At 33.9% G+C, this 17,929-nt stretch overlaps 4 protein-coding genes across 4 annotated transcripts; all 4 read right to left on the bottom strand.

Annotated features, from left to right (window-relative positions):
* Positions 1 to 689: 689 nt before the first annotated feature.
* On the bottom strand, positions 690 to 4,644 carry LOC104703181 (nucleobase-ascorbate transporter 3). The gene is made up of 14 exons (XM_087457386.1): positions 4,204 to 4,644; positions 3,531 to 3,628; positions 3,268 to 3,444; positions 3,077 to 3,177; positions 2,910 to 2,985; positions 2,756 to 2,815; positions 2,479 to 2,663; positions 2,296 to 2,392; positions 2,132 to 2,218; positions 1,985 to 2,043; positions 1,820 to 1,911; positions 1,641 to 1,718; positions 1,388 to 1,548; positions 690 to 1,087 (listed from the first exon to the last, which is right to left on the bottom strand). Exons 1-14 carry the CDS (start codon positions 4,355 to 4,357, stop codon positions 869 to 871), a joined length of 1,644 nt encoding a protein of 547 aa, XP_087313512.1. The 5' UTR covers positions 4,358 to 4,644; the 3' UTR covers positions 690 to 868.
* A 3,293-nt stretch (positions 4,645 to 7,937) lies between these two features.
* Positions 7,938 to 8,574, bottom strand: LOC104703179 (uncharacterized). Its single transcript, XM_010419141.2, has 2 exons — positions 8,531 to 8,574; positions 7,938 to 8,451 (listed from the first exon to the last, which is right to left on the bottom strand). Exon 2 carries the CDS (start codon positions 8,441 to 8,443, stop codon positions 8,057 to 8,059), a length of 387 nt encoding a protein of 128 aa, XP_010417443.2. The 5' UTR covers positions 8,444 to 8,451; positions 8,531 to 8,574; the 3' UTR covers positions 7,938 to 8,056.
* Positions 8,575 to 10,096: 1,522 nt separating this feature from the next.
* Positions 10,097 to 11,860, bottom strand: LOC104703178 (protein JINGUBANG). The gene has a single exon (XM_010419140.2). It carries the CDS (start codon positions 11,734 to 11,736, stop codon positions 10,348 to 10,350), a length of 1,389 nt encoding a protein of 462 aa, XP_010417442.2. The 5' UTR covers positions 11,737 to 11,860; the 3' UTR covers positions 10,097 to 10,347.
* Positions 11,861 to 12,803: 943 nt separating this feature from the next.
* LOC104703177 (UDP-glycosyltransferase 76D1-like) lies at positions 12,804 to 15,162 on the bottom strand. Its single transcript, XM_010419139.2, has 2 exons — positions 14,630 to 15,162; positions 12,804 to 13,863 (listed from the first exon to the last, which is right to left on the bottom strand). The coding sequence occupies exons 1-2, from the start codon at positions 15,084 to 15,086 to the stop codon at positions 12,941 to 12,943; spliced, it is 1,380 nt and encodes a 459-aa protein (XP_010417441.1). The 5' UTR covers positions 15,087 to 15,162; the 3' UTR covers positions 12,804 to 12,940.
* Positions 15,163 to 17,929: the final 2,767 nt, after the last annotated feature.

The following is a 17,929-nucleotide window of genomic DNA, read 5'->3' as shown; positions in this document are numbered from 1 at the left end:
GCGCGGATATACACCTATATATATATTTTTTTATCTCATCAGCATTCCATTCCAACTCTTCTAGAGTTGATACCACTATTAATTTGGAACTTCTTTTTGCTTCCCTTCTAACTCATTGTTGATTTCGAATTTTTTTTTTAAAAGAATCGATAATAATAAAGATTATTGTTTATAGTCTCCACCATATGCTCTTCGATGTAAAACGTAATATTAATATCCATAAGAAGTGAAGGAAAGAAGTGTTTACGATGAGTAGAAACTGAAAAAATCAGTTACATGAACTTGCATTTTGCATATTTTGCTAGTCCCCAAAACAAACATTCACAACAAAGACTAAAATTGGGAGGTGGGAGCTAAAAACCAAAAGAGCTAATAATGTCCTCATAAATGATTTGATATTGCACAAACATTATTCAATATCATATGTCCTAGGATCTGTTTATTTATTTATTTTTTTTGAACAAACTTTGGATCAAACTTACTATTGTAGACATTAAAATTGGCTTAATATATAAAACGAAAAATGCTCAAAAATGTATACTACTTTTAATGTTCAGTTAGGAAGTGCATCCCATAATTGTATCCTTTTAACTTCCCCTTCTTATATCCGCAAGTTAATATATGAAGGATGAACACCAAACTAAAGGGTAAGCTACTGTGTCGACAAAAAAAAAAAAAATAAGGGTAAGTTACTGACAAGAAAGATAGCATATAATTGGGTAACATGACAGTTAACAAAATAGCTTTCTCCATCGAAAGCCTTATGTTTCATTTGCATTCCTTGGATTAAATTTTGACCTTGTGAATCTACATGATCTGCACATATCATACATTTCCACATACAGAAGAAACCTTCACGGAGAAGCCTTTAGAGGAACCGTGTCGGCATGTACTCGTTGATTCTAAGGGGCATACTGTAGAACTCCTCGTTCCTGCTGTCGCCTTTCCTGTGCTGGAAAGGCTTCCACCATGGGATACCTCTTTCATTAATAGCATGGTCAGCTTCCAATGTGTTATCTAGTATGGTCGCCAGAATGATCGCCACCAATGGAGCCGAAGCAAAGAATGTGTTAAGTATATCGTTGAACTGCACCACAAGTTACCACAAAACTGTATTAGGAAATATACACATCATATAGTATAAGTATTGTAAACTTTACAGGACACAGTTAATGGAACTTTATACGATCAATAATTGTTTGTTAGTCACTGTGCTTTTGTGCTTAGTGTGATCTTTGCATTTACACGTTGCAAAAGTACTTCAAAAATACATTACCATCTTTTAACAATCTAAACTACTTTTTAAGAAAAAATCACACAGAATTGCAAAAACATACTGGTGTTTTAAACAATTGTCATTAGACCAATAGATCACTGAGAGGCTTACCCATCCACCGGCTGTTCGAACCGGTCCATATCCTGCTCTTGTCGTGTTGGAATTAAAGTACTGGGCGATCGAAAGACTTAAAAAGAGAGAGACACCGACGACATACATGTTTCTCATCGAATTGGTGTCAGTGAACTGTATAAAAGATATTCCAACCGCAACTGGACCAGTCACATAACAATAGTATTAGTAGTAGTAGCCCTCACTTTTGCTAGAAATTAGCAAGTGTAGATTCATATACAACATGACTCACCAACAATTCCAAGTAGTACACAGTATATGCCTCCAAAGATTGGAGGCGGTATAGAAGCAAAGAAGGCGCCAAATTTTCCTGACGATCATTGAAAACACACAAATCTTTATGTCCAAAATGGCTACTTTCTATAAAGAGAACCCTAGTCAAGATGACTGATTGGGGAGTGAAAGACAAACCAAATATGGAGAAAAATATCATGAAACCCGTTGAAACCTGCACCACTCTTCGACTCCCTATCCGTGTAAGGCCAAGAAGACCAACATTTTCCCTGTATATATGATCAAGATGAATCATACTTCCTTTGTACAACATATAGCGAGGAGATGTATTTTAGAACTTACACAGACGCAGTATTGCCAGTAATGGAACCAAATATTCCTTGAAGGAGCACACCGATACCCTATAAGGAAAAAATACTCAGAACAAGAAGAGACGATAGAAAATTGAAAGATTTAAGACTTTCTTATCTTAGTGTGTGAGAATAAAACCTGCAGCCCTACACTACGAGAGACGACATGTGCTGGAGGCGCTGTTGCTCCTGCTAGTCTAGATGCAGCGAAAAATACTCCGGTAGACTAAAAAGAAATTGGGATATACATAACTTAAAGCCTGTAACAAGATGAAATATATGTAACAATCTTTAAGAAACTACCTCCGCAGAAGCGACAATCGCAGAACCAAACATTCCAAAAACATGACTCGCTCTGAAGATGGGTGTCCCCCACTGGAACGGATATGGGACTCTGATCCTGCAAAATGAGTTACAGACAGATATTTAGACCTTAGACGAGAAGAGAAGAAGAATCAAGGATAAATAAATAGTAAATCAACCTACCAGGGAGCTGAGGAGATAAGAAAGGCACGGTCCGTGCGGCAACTTTGTTTTGTCGCAACCGGAACATTGTTATAAGCTCCAGAAACAGTAAGGATAGCAGCAAAAGCCCATATGATAGCCAAGCAAACAAGTAAAGCATATCTTTCAAGTATCATAGAAATCCTCGGGATGAAGTGTTTAACATACTGCAAGATGGACAACAAGATTCTCAATATCATATATCTTAAACAATCACAATCATATATATATATATATATATAAGCGCAAAGAGCCCGACTTGCTGCGAGATGATCAACAGAATCAGCATTGGTAGACCGATCTCCACACAGTTCGCAAGCTGTTAAAAAGTCCAAAAATATCACATTAATGATCTACTAGAAAGAAAAGAAAAAAAGATCTTTAAGTTGTTAAAGCTGAGCTGAAACTGTTACCAATGGGAAGCCTCTAAGAAACAGGCCAAGGCTCACAACAGAAACCACTGGCACAACAATGATGGGAGTAAAGATTCTGCATTGAATAAAACCAAGATCATTAGATTTTTTAAAAAAATTTCCATCATCTTGTGGACCAGCAATCTTGTATTGAATTTATATATAACCTTATCAAGTTCCCCCATGCCTGACCATATCCAATTATGATGTTTACGAATGAAGAAATGATTAAGGACCCTTGTACGGTTCTCATCGTATGCCGGAATCTCTGTTAGCAAAAACAGCATATATATCAAAGTAAATAAACAATAAAACGAAAAGCACAAGTAGCGTGGAAAGTATACACCGAGCTTTTTACCAGTTTCTCAGAATCGAATTGACCATTGTTGTAATCTCTGATGATAGACAATACAGGAAGAACGTATGCGAACGAAACTCCCATAACCGTTGGAAGCCTAGTCCCTATAAGCGTTTGTAGCAACGTGTTTATTCCAGACATAAACAATATAGTCTGAATAACCCGCGCTTTATCACCCTGACAAAACACCAAACAGTATGTTACAAAATAAATACCTTAGAACATTCCGATAAAGCGGATCAAAAACCAAAACCACAACATACAGGATCTCCACCCATTGGTGGCACAAGTGTGTTGGCAAGTAAGACAGTAGTCCCGAGCATAACGATGTATTGCTGGAAAGCTAGTACAACCGTCTCATCTGTAACAAAACCCTAATTGTTAATGGAAATGAAACCAAAAAGTAGTTCTTAAAAGGAAACAATAATAGAATCTCCATGTTATAAAATCCCTTAATATGGCATTTCTTGTAATGATTAAACACTAGTACCATTTCATTTTACATAACACCCCACACTAATAACTTCTAGGAGCTCAGCTCCTTGTAGCATTTTGGATTCACCAATAACTTCATAATAAAAAAAGGTAATAATAACCATACCGTTTCTTTAATCTTAATCAATTAGTATGTCTCATGAACAGTTATACAAGATTTTATAAATAGTTTAAAAGCTAATTAGTTAGCCCCAACACACAAGCTAAAATATAAGTCAAAACAGAGGAAATAAAAGCTTCGAATCAGATTCTGAGATCTAAAATATTCTTTTAGGAAACAAATTAAGACACAACAGAAAGCAGTTAAGGAGAGAGACAGAAGTGAACCTCTTATGTAACTTTTGACTTTGAAACAAATACTAATAAATTTTTTAATTTTTTTTTTTTTAACATCTGAATCCAAAAATAAAGTAACCAACAAAAAAGTAGTGAGAGACTAACGCCAAGCAGGATTAGAGTGGATGCAATATTGAAGATGATGAAGTTGCTCAGCCGGCGCCCAAGTTGGTCCTCTGTTAACCGCCATGGATGGAACCGGCAGATGACCGGCTGCAGCCGGTGCCGGTGGATGTTGATGGTGTCCAGTTTCAACCATTCTTTTATTGGTTTTTCTTTTTGAAAGGATCTTTGAGATGAAACTTTAGGATCTTTTAGTTGCAGAAAGTTTTCCAAATCAAACCGACAAAGAGAAGATGATAAAAAGAAGTTAGCAGGAGAAAAAGCGAATCTCGAGACTAGAGAGAACTAATAAGATAAATACTTGTACTCTATAAAATAAAAAAAAGTCACTTGTTTAATTTGTGCGAGAAGGAACAGAGTTTTTTATTTCTATTTTTTTGAGTAAATAAAGTATATTTATATTTGTTCAAACTTCGAAAGAATAAAGTATTAACTCTCCGTTAGGTGTAAGTTTTAATAGTTTATTTTTGAAATGTACTTTGTAATTATTAATAGGAATATTGAAGTTTCTTTTTGTCATCCTTTTGTTGTCTTTATTAGCATTTCTTGTTTTCTTGGTCTACTTCTTATTACTATTTTTATTGTCTTGTGATGTTATTATGACCTCATTTGAATTATTATCATTTTCCTTTCATTAAAATTAATTAGGTTTACGAATAATTGCTTTTAAAAAAATCAAAAGCTACTTTCAAACCAATCCATAAGATACTATAAAAAGCATCAACTAAAAAGAATTTTAGTAGGACACTTTAAATATTGCATAAACTATAAGAATTTTAATAAAATGTAGATATATAAATCATATTTAATTTTGGAGTAAAGATAGTCAATGAAAAAACATATCTTATGATAGATATTCGTTGTTGAACAAAGAACAGCATATTCGTTAACTAAAGCAATTTAGAATAGACCTTCAAAATCTTAAATAACCACCATTAAATTCATGTATTTTTCTACATATAAGAGAATATGGTGTTAGTTTAATACAATATCAGAAGTATGATGCAATCGATTGAGAATATGGAATAAACATAGGAAAAAACTAGGTAATCAAGAAAAGAAAAAAAAAGATATGTGCAAAGTAAACACATATTGAAGCAATCAGAATCCGTTGGGAAAAAAAAGAAAAAAAAATCAGAACCCACAATCGATCTACCTATTGTACCATGCTTCACAACAATGGTAATGATATGTTAGGATTCCCTTATTAAGGCAATTCATTCTCCAAGATCTTGGAAGATAACACGATTCTCTTCTTACCAATCACATGGGATAAAATCTTGTCTTTTGAAGTCTCTGGTAAGGGAGTCAACAAATCCTTAAACCTTTTTCTTTTTACTCAGGATATTTCTTTAAAGAATTTTGAAATTGGAATCTTTTAGTAAGTGTTGGTTTTGGCTTTTTGGATCGCAAGTGTTCTATCTGGGTACACTTGTGACTTCCCTTTTTAGGGCAGTGGGTGCTTCAGCATTTTAGAAGCAAGTTAAATTGTTAAAAATCCTCTGATCTTGGTATATTCGTGTTGCAATGTCTTTAAAACAAATTATATTTTCTCAAATTCAAGCATTTTATATTAAATTTGCCAAGTGTTGTTGTTCATTATGTAAGTTCTGTGGTTTCTGATTGGCTCTCCCTAGAAAAAAAATATCTTTGGTAGCCATAACTTAATAAAACTAGGGTTTAACCTGGAGGCATTGGGAGACCATCGACTATAATTGAATCTATATTCGATGATATTATTATACTCGAAATCAGTATGATCAACTACGTTCGAATAATATAATATTCACGTAGTCATGTTGTATTTTGTGTGCTTTCCCATGATTCCATCAATAGTTTATCCTCATTTCACGTTTGTTTAGTGCTTTGATGACAATATCTGACTACTTCAATGGCGAACTTGATTTTGAATCACCACCTACGAAGTGACTTAGCATCCTCTATTTATCTATTTAAGTTTAGGAGTTAGGACTCACCTATGTATATATAAGTCTAGGACTCGTGCGTTGATTTTTAGTTTTTACACAATATTTTGGGAGAAAGAAAAGAAAGAAATGCATTGACTTGGGCCTGCCGTTGGTGGGTTTTTTGTTTTTTGCCTTAGTCGTGAGCAAAGATAATTTAATTTGTAAAATCTAAGCAAAGTTGTATGTATGCGAAGTTTATATTTTTCATAAAACATCTAGTTCCATCAAATATATAACTAATGATATGCATATTCTTTTAAGGTGGTACTTAGATGTTATTGATGTAAATTTATGATTGTCTCTAGCCGATATGGCTGCACAATCTACCTAAGATCGTTTTTCGATTATCGGTTTTTGTGGAATAAACTACGGTGTGTGAGATGACAAACATCATATGTATATGACTAGCTAGGATATTGGTGTGGTGTTTATTCAGATGTTCAATTAAATAGACATAAAAGTAGGCCTTGGTTCAATAGTTATATGGACCCAGAGTAAAAAAAAAAAATTGGACCATTTTCCTAGGTAAAAGAAAAAATTAAAAAGATTTGGACTCTAAATTTAAAGGACCCTGTGCATATGCATGTCGGGCCTGCATGAGAGTATGATAAAAACATTAGAGTTTAAAAAAATTTAGAATAAGTTTACAATATTTAAGTTGTTTAAGTTTAACCAAACTGTTGGAGGATTGCTTAATCAAATATGGAGCCAAAGTGATCAAGACAACATGTATGGAGGTGAAGCTTGTCAAACCACTTTTGTTTTGATTCAAGCTAAGAGATTTCGATAAATGTGAAAAGTGTCATTTATTTATTTATTTTTTATTTATTTATTTTGTTTAAGTATAAACATGTGAAAAGTGTCATGGTTATACTTTTTTTCCCTTGTTAAGTTTTTGTCCCAATAGGTTTTCTTGACAAAGTTTTGAATGAGTTAACTGTTTCACTTCACCGATGCCCATTTGTTGAACCAAAAGCCTAAGACCCTTTTTCCAACATGAAGAGAAGGAGCACGATCAAGTTATCTTTTAATTTCAAATTTTATACTTAACGCGTTGTATTTTCAAGAACAACCTTCTAAGTTGTTTCAAGGTTTGTTCTTTTCTTTTTCCGTTCTTTATAAGTTCTTGTAATTTCTTTAGAGACTCATCTATCTATATTTTTAATTCTAAAACTCATTTTAGTCAGATCATCATCTCAGAGGCCTTTCCGCAACTTCTGTGTGACCTATAAATTTACATCCTTTGATCCTAGAATCCTCTTTGTTTCTTGGTTGCAAAGACTATCCTCAACACTATTTAGAGTGTTGATCATCTTAGGAGGAATGCATCAGTTACCACAGAGGGATTTTGTGGAGGGCTTTTGCGCTGAGGACTTAACATGGCAAGACCAATGGTGGTCCCAAACCCAAAGGGATGCCTTCATATTTTGGTTGCACGATGAGAAAGAGGCTGGCTATGTTTGAATAAGTATGGATCCCACGTTTGTTCTATATACTTCATCAATTGAGGGACACATGATGTTTCAATAACCCGAGCTCGATGGTTGATCCTCAATGCTCCTTCATATTGTTCAACTTTATCTATTGAGTTAAGATGATTTTGCTAGCTTGCGATTTGTATCCTCAATGCTCTCTTATGTAAACAATTAAAGTGCTGAAATGGCTACCTCACAAAGCAAGATTATATGAAGCAATGGATAAAACAGTAGATGCAGAGTTATTAATTAGTGAGGCTTCCCCAATAACATCTACCAAGAAAAGAGCTTCATTAACAAATGTAACATGCATGTATCCCATCAAGTTATACCGAAGCTTGACAACATCAATAACAAAAATTATATATATAAGAATGAGCAAATTGACTCTATTTACTCGGCTTCAGCTTCTTCAACAGAGGTCTCGATTCGAAGAAGAACGAATCCAACAGCAACACCGACAAGAGTAAGAGCATTCATGATTGCTGCAATCTTGAAAATCTCTCCCACGACGTTACATGTGGTGGATAAGGCTCCTCCACTGCCTCTTTTTCCCTTGAGAGACATCACAACATTAGCAAAGCACTGTTGTGTGCAGAGTGGTGATCCCATTGAGACAACCTTGTTGTTGTTGTTCTGTGCCTTGAGACCACCATATGAATTCAGTCCAGTTACGTAAGAAACTTTCATCTCAGTTTTCTTCTGGGTTTGTCCGGATTTGGACACAATGCCCGATCTTGTCCATGAGATCACTGCTGGTGCTGCTGCTGCTGTCGCCATTCCTTTTGCTAAAATAAAAAAGAAAGGGAAGATTCAAGAAATGGGTAATGATCGGAGTTGAGGAATAGAGAGAGAATATTGAAATACCTGTGGATGAGTTTGAAGGGATGCAAAGAGAAGTGAAGCGACTCAAAAGCAAAAGAGAAGCAAAAGAGGTGAAGCTTAGTTTTAAGGAAGGAGGAGATTTTGGATAAGGAGGGTGTGGCTGCCACAGCCAATTACGGCCAGAGATGGATTTACTTCTTCTTTATCAAAATATCTGTGAACACACGTTTCTCATCGCTTTACCTATTTGTTTTTTTTTTTTTTCTTCCTGGGCTCTTTTTTTTTTTAATAAGTATATAAACAAAAAGTTTAAACAATTTTATTTTTATTTTTAAAATATATTAAGATAATTCTAATTAGTATTTTCTCAGTAAAACTAGAAATTATAAAATATAAACTTATTCTAATTTTTAAGTTTCTAATTTTAAAATAAAAAGGATTTAAATAGAAAAAAATCAAGAAAATTATTCAATCAATTATATGATACCATAATTAAATAAAATATACGGTCAATTATTAATCCTACAATAAAAAGGATTGTAAATAGGGAAATTGGGTTGTATAACCAAAAAAAAACTATAATTTACAAATTAACTACACTCACAATGTATTAATTATATACCTTATACTATATGTATAATGCCAATTTTTACCCCTTCATCACCCTATCTTCAGCCCCCACCACCATCCTCTCACCACCACTCTCCAACCACCGGCCACCGCCATCACCGCTGGCAACCACCTCCGGCGACCACCTTCACCTCTTTATCACCATCACCATTTGAGTTCTCAATGTACAATCTTTTAGGGTATAGTTTTCTTTTTCCGGCGAACTTTTCCGGTGAACTCCGGCAACCACCACCGACCGCCACCTCCGACCAACTTCTCCGGCTACCTCCACTGGCCACCACTGCCGGCCACCGCCGCTGTCCGCCCACGCCAACCAACAACCGCTGCTGTCCGCCCACGCCAACCAACAACCACCATTGCCCTCCACCACCTAAAAACACTAAATTGGTAATTTTACACTACTCTTATTCTAATCTTCTAATTTTTTAAAATATAATGTTATTTTCTACTATAGTTTTTTTGTTTTGGTTATTGGACTAATTCACCCTTGTAAATATCCACCTCTATATAAACATATAATTGTCTCGGAACAATATAATTTCTTCAAAACACCACCATTGGTTCAACTTATTTTATTGTTAAAGTTTTTTATTGGTTTTTTCTTTTGTAAACAAATTAACTTTTATAAGATTGTTTCATATTTATGAAGATGTTTCATATTATAAAGTAAAGTTACACGAAAATTTTCTAAGCTATCACATATTTACTCTCTTCTTTTTTTCAAAATTTAGTTACGAGACTAAGCTTTTCTTAAAATAATTCATTTATTTACATAATTTAAAATGTATGTTTACATATTATGTATATACTATATTTTTTAGTTTCTTGGGATTATTAAATTTGTCTTTAATTTCAGTTTATTTTTCCTTCTAATTTTCAGGACAGCATAGTATTAGTGAATGTTGTTATGGGATTAACAACAATAAAATATGCAAGAAAGCACTTAATTATTACGAGATGCATGCACTACTATCTAAGTTTACAACAATCATAATTATTTTCAAGTTTGAAAAAGTTACAGGTTTTCATCACAAATATAAGAAAAGTACAACAAACCTTTATAATAAACAAAAAAATAAATTAGTAGTTCAAACTCAACTCCATATTGTACAATACTGCATCATAAAACTAGAATTTTCTTTTTATTTCTTTTTCATTCAAATTAACAGTAAAACAAATGAATAATTCAGACAGAGTTGGTAATTTGAAGGCCAAATCACAAACCATGATTAGGGTCGTCGATGACTGCTAGCTCCACCAGCTGATGAAGAGAAACTGCCATCAGACATGAAAGCCTCAGAATGCGATATAACATGTTGTTGTTGCATCATACCCATTTGGTTCATGTCAATGAAAGATTCTGAAACTCCCCATACTTTTACTGACTTATCCAAGCTTCCACTATATACAATCCATTTTTTGTCTGAACGTTCTGAAGCTTCGCGATCTGCTTCTACAGCCAAACATTTTACAGGACCTGTGTGACCTGTTAGTACAGAAAGGCATGTATGAATATTTCCATCTCTCTTCCACACACATATTGTCTTATCAGCTGATCCGCTAAAGACAAGACTCCCTGCCACTTCTAGGCAAAGGACAGCAAGCTTATGGCCCTTGAGAACACCACCGTAGTTCAATTGCTTCTCCCTCTCCCAAAAATTGACCAAACCATCACTCGAACCAAAGTACACAGCCGCACCATTCTTGCTTACAGCTAAAGCTGTGACTGCACTCTCTTGTTTTGTTAGTGTTTGCATTAATGTATGTTTTGTGTGTTTTCCTTGCTGGTCTCTCTTCCATGCCTTGACTGTCCCATCAGCTGATCCAGAGAAAACAATCGCCTCCGTTGTTGACACCACCGAGTTTACAGCATCATCGTGAGCTGGGATCGATTCTAGACATTTTGAATCAGAAATTCTCCACACCTTAATGGTCCGGTCCCAAGAAGCAGAATACAACAACCCTTGTTCAACGTTTAAGCTCAAACATGAAACAGCATCGGCGTGTTTGATCCAAAGAGCAGTGCGGTGTTTCTTCACCTCAACATAGTTTCTTGGTTTGAGAGATGCCTTGAATATATCTTTCAAAGTTGGTAACGTTCCAGAGCGTTTGTGCAAGCTCTGGTTCTTAGGGGAGACTTTCCAAACCCGAATCTTTCCGTCTTGGTGACCTGTGAAAATCTTCTCGCCTGAAATAACAATGGCCTTTACCAATCCACTGTTACATTTGAATGCACTAAACTCCTTAAGATTCTTCCACACACGTATGTTCTTGCTATCAGAACCAGTATAAAGAAGATCTTTGGTGGCAGCTAAAGAATAAATATGACCTTCTTCACGAACAAGGGAACCAATAAGGCCATTTTGGGGTAGATTTTCTTCAACACTAGACCATTGTGTTTGAGTAAATGGAGTTGCTTGGTTCCAAGGAGACATCATCATTGGTGAACCTTCACAACTCATTCTATCATACATGCCCGTGCCAACCGCAGATGCACTGCTGTTGCGTATGCCATACTCTTCCTCTGTTTGTTGGGTCATGGTGGAGGAAAGATTCGGATCAGAATGCATCATGTTGCCATATTTTGCCCTAGGAATGCTATCCGCCTCCGCGAACATTATGGAATATTGTACTACCACCTTCTCGTTCTCCTCAAAAAGATTACAATTTTAAATTGAGTAATTTGTGAGGAGAGGAAAAAAAAGGGGAAGGTTAAAAATTAGATTGAGATTGAAAGGGTTTGGTTTTTTTAGCTTAAGAACGATGGTGTGATGCAAATATAGCTGTGGCAGGAAGCGATAGAAGAATGATTGGTTAAACCTTTTTTAATTATTGATGTTACAATTCAGTGGTTCACCACCGTGTCCGTCAACTTAATCTATTTCAGGAAAACTCTTGTTACTTCATTTTACACGTTGCAAATTGATGTTCTAACTCCTAGTTTTTTTTTCCTATTTGTTTCTTCCCTTAAAATAGATTTGTAGTTCTGAAAGGAGCAGATGATATTTCCTGTCAAAATATGTATCAACAAAAATAGAATGAAATTAATAGAAAGTAGGCATAAGTCGTATCCCATGTCAAAACGACTAATAGGGTTCATAAACCATATTTCTAGGACTCGTCATTAGCTATTATTATTGAGTTTATCATTTTATGAATCTGATCATTTTAAAGTCGAGCTATCATTTTTTGGTTCCAGGGTTTACGGATCAGTAGTATACACATTTGATTGAGTTAATATATCTTTAAAAAATTAATTTAGTTTTTGTTATATAATTACTCGATTTTGTATTGAACATTATAGGATTTTTTTTTAATTCAACATTACAACAAAACAACTTGAATGGCACTATTATTTAATTAAGTCTATCTATCAATAATTTGTTCGTAATTTCTGTTTTCAAATTAATATATACATATATATATATATATATACATTATGTTTTACTATTATTTTATATATTAAAGGAGATATCGAGAAGGCTACGTTCACTTTCATATTGAATAATTATTCTTATACCTTCAATGAAATAACTTTGCCCTTTTAGTGAAATACCAACTTATTTTCTTGGCAAAATCACAAATCACAAATCTATTACAATTTTTTTTTTTTTTAATAGTTTCTATTTATGTCCTGCTGGTTTAGTTGAATTTTGACCTTGAATGGCTATGGATTTTAAAGCTGTTTTTGGTTTTAGATTTTTTTAAAAATCTACTTTAAAGCCAATCAAGATTGGTTTCATTCTAACGACAAGCACAATCAACTGTAATCTTCACAATCAACTACTTCGTTAATGATACAAATAATTGTGAGTCTTTTTCTCATTTTATGTTGTGGCTTGGAGGCGATCGTAATGATGTTAATGACATGATTCTGTCGACCAAACTGTTTAAAGAACTGCGAGAAGAGCCTCCTATCCTGACAGAAGCTTCAATCTCCTCCTTAAGTCTAATGGCTCTCATTCTCATTTCTACGCCTTCATGATCCACAGTGAGCCTCCTCACAGCTCTCTCTACAATTCCTCTTTCCAATTTACCTTCGATCTCAAACGCGGTTTGCCAAACATGTGACATAAGTCGAGCGTTCACTTTCTGATCACCAGAATATGGCATGCAAATCATTGGTACGCCACTACTTATGCTCTCCAGGCATGAGTTCCATCCACAATGGTTCCAAAACCCTCCCACTGCTCTATGCCTTAACACCTCTTTCTGTGGAGCCCATTGCACTACAAAACCTCTCCCGTCGGTTACCGTTTGCCTAAATTGTTCCGGTAAGAAGTCTAAGGATTCTTGTCCGATTATCGAGCCTGGTCGGATCACCCACAAGAAAGGTTGATTACTCTCAACAAATCCTATGGCCATCTCCAAAGCCTCTATCTCTTGTGTCATCGCCAAACTCCCCATGCTTATGTATATCACGGAGTTTGTTTCTTGCTTCTCAAGCCATTCGAGACAGTTTCTTTCTTCATCAAATAAACTCGGACATGACGTAGCGGGATTGGTCATATGGAGTGGACCAACCGGGTACACGGGAACTCTCCAGTTCTCTTGTGCAGTTGATATGAATGAGCTCTCTAAGCAATTTGAAGAATTGTGTATTATGCCAGAAGATGGAGATCTATTGCTTACATTCTCGTAAAGGATCATTAATCTCTCCATAGATCCATAAGCTGTCACAGGCAGATCTTTAAATCTAAAGGGATGAAACTCTGGCACCATTTCTTCAAGCTGAGATATTGCTTCTGTCGTAGAAATTGACTCAAATCATCATCATACGGTAAAAAGTTTTCAATATTAATATTCTTCACATTTTTATAAATACTATATACATTATAACTTTATATAAAACAACCATATATAAGATCCCGCGTAATGTATATGGTTCGTTGTGATCACATATATGAAAGATAAAAATGTCCAATTTGAGGACCGACCAGTACTGGTACTATTATCAGTTATAGGATTGTTCATATATATAATCTTGACCAAAAAAATATATTATGTAAATTAAATTAGTATGGAAACAGTAAAATGATAAAGAGATAAATATCTAAAATAAAAAAATAAACTTTATGAGAAAAATGAAAAATTCATTCATATCAGCATTTTTATATATATATAATCTCATTACTTTTGTGGGTTTTACTTACGAAAAACCATAGTACCATGATAAATATACATTTTATACAATTAAATGAAAATGTTTCAATGTTTAATTGTTAATATTCATACTAAATGAACTCAATTTATCGATATATTAGCATATCTAATTGACCAATAACACACGTAAAAATTAGCATATGTAAATTTTGTTTTTGATTATTTTATTTTTTGGTTAAGGAAATTTTAAAAAAAAAAATCGGATAAAGACATGTAAATTACTATGTACAAATGTATACAAATTATAATTTTTTAAACACATGTCAACATCGGATCGTGTCGCACTAATATATACAAAGTAGCAACACAAAAACAAAAAAATATAGGGGAAGGGGGGGGGGGGGGTACCTTGTGGAGGAAGTAACCCTTTTGATTGGTTATCCATAAGCACGCACCGGCTGATCGAAGTAGCCGCCGAAGAAGGACTAAAGATCATATTGGGAAGATGAAGATCTTCTGCAACACCTCGAGGGAAGTAGACAAATTCATCATATATGATAAAGTCAACATCATCATTGATGATTAGAAGCTCTTTCAAAATGGGTTCACATATAGAGTTGAGCCTTAGGATAAATTCAAGGAGCCCGAGAGACTTCATGTCGGATTCTGACATGCCGTCTTTTATGGTGAAGAAGTTGAGATCAGGGAAGCTAGCAGAGAGATCTTTGAAGTTGAATTGGGTTTGAACAACTGTGACTGAAATCCCTTGGGAAAAAAGGTAGGAGGCTAAGTTCATCATCGAAGGGAAATGGCCTTCGAACGGTGCTGGGACCATCAACAGTCTTCTCTGGCGAATCTCTTCCATGATATTTTAATTTTCTTCAACTAGTTCTTGAGTTTGATTGTTTGCTTATAAAGACAAATTTGATTGTTTCTTTATTAAGACAGAATCCTGGAGTTTGATTCTTTCGTTATAATAAAGACAAATTTGATGATCTGCTTGTTGATTTAGTAGATGGGGTAACTTCGTGGAAACAGGACCTTGTTTTTTCTTTAATAAATAAATGTGATATTACAAACTTACAAACGTTTTTTTTTTGTATTTGTTAACTAGTCTTTATACGGATTTAAAAATTGATTTAGCAACGTGGTTAGTACAAACCACTAGCAATTACATGGAAACGATGTTACGTTATGTGATATATTTAAACATACATTGTGATTTTGGGTCCGAACGGTGACTGCGGTTTTAGTTGTGCGGGAAAAGCAATTTTAAAGTGCGGTACGTATCAACTGCGATATATGCGGTTTGCGGGACAAGTGCGGTTTATACAAAATAAGCGGTACAAAATGATATTTGATTGGTGAAAAAAACTATTTGTGGTTCAGTATTAATTGTGTGAATGGTAAAAAAAGGAAAAGCGGTGCGGATTACATATATTATAAATAAATTTTTTTATAATTAATATGTTTGTATATTATTGTATGTTATGACTTGATAATAAAAATAATTGTATTTATAAACCTTAAATACTATAGTTGATCAAAAACTTCTCCATCTGCTATCTCTGTTGCATCCATGTCACCTATATCATGCTCAAAATTTTGGTTGTTGTTCGTCTCAGTCATTACATCTCTAAAATCTACATCCGAGAAATTTGATATCCTGATGAAAATTTATAATAATAGTAAATATTATAAAACTAATCTGAGAAACAATTGATTACTTTTTATAATATTAGAATCTTTAAAGCATATTTTATATATTTAATTATATATTCTTGATATAAAATTTATAAAGTACATACTTATTCTAATCTATTTACAAATTGCATAACTTTTTCTAATCTATATACAAATTGCATAAGTTATAACTTTAATAAATATGTAATACTGTTTATTTTATTATTGATATTTTATTATCATTTACTACATAATTATAATTTTATTAATTAAATAATTAGAAAAGCGGATTTTAAGAATTCCGCACCATAAATGGTAAGTATTTATTGGAGGGTGCGTTTTTAACGTATAGGAGAGAAAAAAAATAAAGTGGTTTTCCTTTTTTTGTTTCCATAAAAACGCAAATCAACAATTTAAGTGTGATTGGTGTAACTAATGCGGTTTTCTACTTTTTAGGAAAACGTCCCGCTTTTTAAGATCACCAATCACTGCCTTTAACTTGTAGGTTTGACTTAATCAAAGTTTCAAATAAAATATTGTTAAAAAATAAAATTTATCAGAACTATGTAATCATAAATTTAGATCTCAAGATATAAATCTTGTACATTTACTGTGATGCTATCAAGTTCAGCATCCCAACAAATACTCTCATTTTCCTTAATCACTTAGAGTGTGAATGGTTGCATCGGTTGGGGCGGACAAATCCATCTGCGGATTAAACCGCTTTTTATTTACCATTCATCAATCATAGTCCGTAGTGGTGCGGTCCAAAGGAAACAGAAACAAAACCGCAGCGGACCAACTGCGAATCATTTTTACACACAAATAGAATTAGACCGCTGCGATCTGTTGTCCACACTAAAAATACAGCGGTCTAGTCCGCAGACGAATTTGTCCACCCAACCGATGTTACTATTCACACCTTTAGTACTGTTGCTGGGATTGGAAGAAAGAGCACACTCACTAAAATATAAAAGATCGTTCTACTCATTGTTCCTTTTACAACGAAAATAAAAAGATAATTTGATTATTTTGTAAAAAAAATAGGTAGTTTTGAAAATAATTAATATGTAGAAGTATTTTTAAAAGGGCATAGTTATATTTCAGTTTTTTTTTTTGTTTTTTTGTTTTTCGAAAACTATTAGTTTTGCAAAACACCCTTCAAAATTCTAGGGGAAATTGGAAAAAAATGATGTTTTTTATCAAAAAATGTCCATATGTTCCTTTATATTTTAGGTTTGGTGAAATAGGTTTTATAATAATAAAAACTCAGTTTTACCCTCACTTTTTAAACCATCTAATTTTCGAAAATACAATAAATTTATTTTTAAATTATTCACAAAAAAAAAATAAAAAATAAAATAAAAATTGAGTATGTAGAAACCTCTTCTCTAACCAGAGTTTTCTACACCCAAAAGGAATGAAAACCCTTTTCACTCCCAATTCACGTTTTTACCAAATCGTATAGAATAAACAAATACAGCGACGACGGCTTTGACGGATAATTTCTTCGGCTTGTTCTTCCGATTAGTCGACGGCGGTGAGTTTCTTTTTATCATTCTTTTCTCGTCTGGGCGAAGCTTCTTCCTTGATTCGTCCTCCTTCTGATTTGTTTTCCTTTTATTCTTGCAACTCATGTTTTTATTTGCTCCCATGATTTTGTTTGCTCCCATCGTTCAATATCGTTTGCTTCTCTTCACATCATTTTAAATTCGGCTTCATATTACAGTGTAAATCACTCTAGATTTCTCATTGTGTATAGATTTAGGAGTTGCATGTTGATTTTCTTAATCGGTTTTGAATTCATATTACTAAATTGAGCTATGAGAGATGAGAGCATTGAAATTGTTGCAAGGCTTGTCTTGGTTCATCTAATTGTAGGTTAGTTTGTGTCAAGAATTTTTTCAATCCCGATAGCTTGAGTTGGTGATATGTTTTAAATTTTAAAAGTTTACATTCCTTTGGAGAAATCTCCATATCGTAAGTTTTAAAAGTCTGGATTTTATGTTGTGTGAATGATTACTA

This window comes from Camelina sativa, chromosome 7, assembly GCF_030686135.1.
Source record: "Camelina sativa cultivar CO46 ecotype springtype chromosome 7, ASM3068613v1".
Taxonomy (NCBI): Eukaryota; Viridiplantae; Streptophyta; class Magnoliopsida; order Brassicales; family Brassicaceae; genus Camelina; species Camelina sativa.
Note: the sequence above shows the minus strand (reverse complement) of the source record. Positions and strands in the feature narration are given on the sequence as shown.

Bases quoted from the DNA above. Each gene is read 5' to 3' on its own strand.
- LOC104703181 (XM_087457386.1), bottom strand. From the start codon at position 4,357: ATGGTTGAAACTGGACACCATCAACATCCACCGGCACCGGCTGCAGCC. The intron at 1,549-1,640 runs GTGAGTCATGTT...TGACTGGTCCAG, and splicing joins TGTACTACTTGGAATTGTTG to TTGCGGTTGGAATATCTTTT. The intron at 1,088-1,387 runs GTAAGCCTCTCA...CTTGTGGTGCAG, and splicing joins TTCGAACAGCCGGTGGATGG to TTCAACGATATACTTAACAC.
- LOC104703177 (XM_010419139.2), bottom strand. From the start codon at position 15,086: ATGGAAGAGATTCGCCAGAGAAGACTGTTGATGGTCCCAGCACCGTTC. The intron at 13,864-14,629 runs GTACCCCCCCCC...TTTCTACGACAG, and splicing joins AGGGTTACTTCCTCCACAAG to AAGCAATATCTCAGCTTGAA.
- LOC104703179 (XM_010419141.2), bottom strand. From the start codon at position 8,443: ATGGCGACAGCAGCAGCAGCACCAGCAGTGATCTCATGGACAAGATCG.
- LOC104703178 (XM_010419140.2), bottom strand. From the start codon at position 11,736: ATGTTCGCGGAGGCGGATAGCATTCCTAGGGCAAAATATGGCAACATG.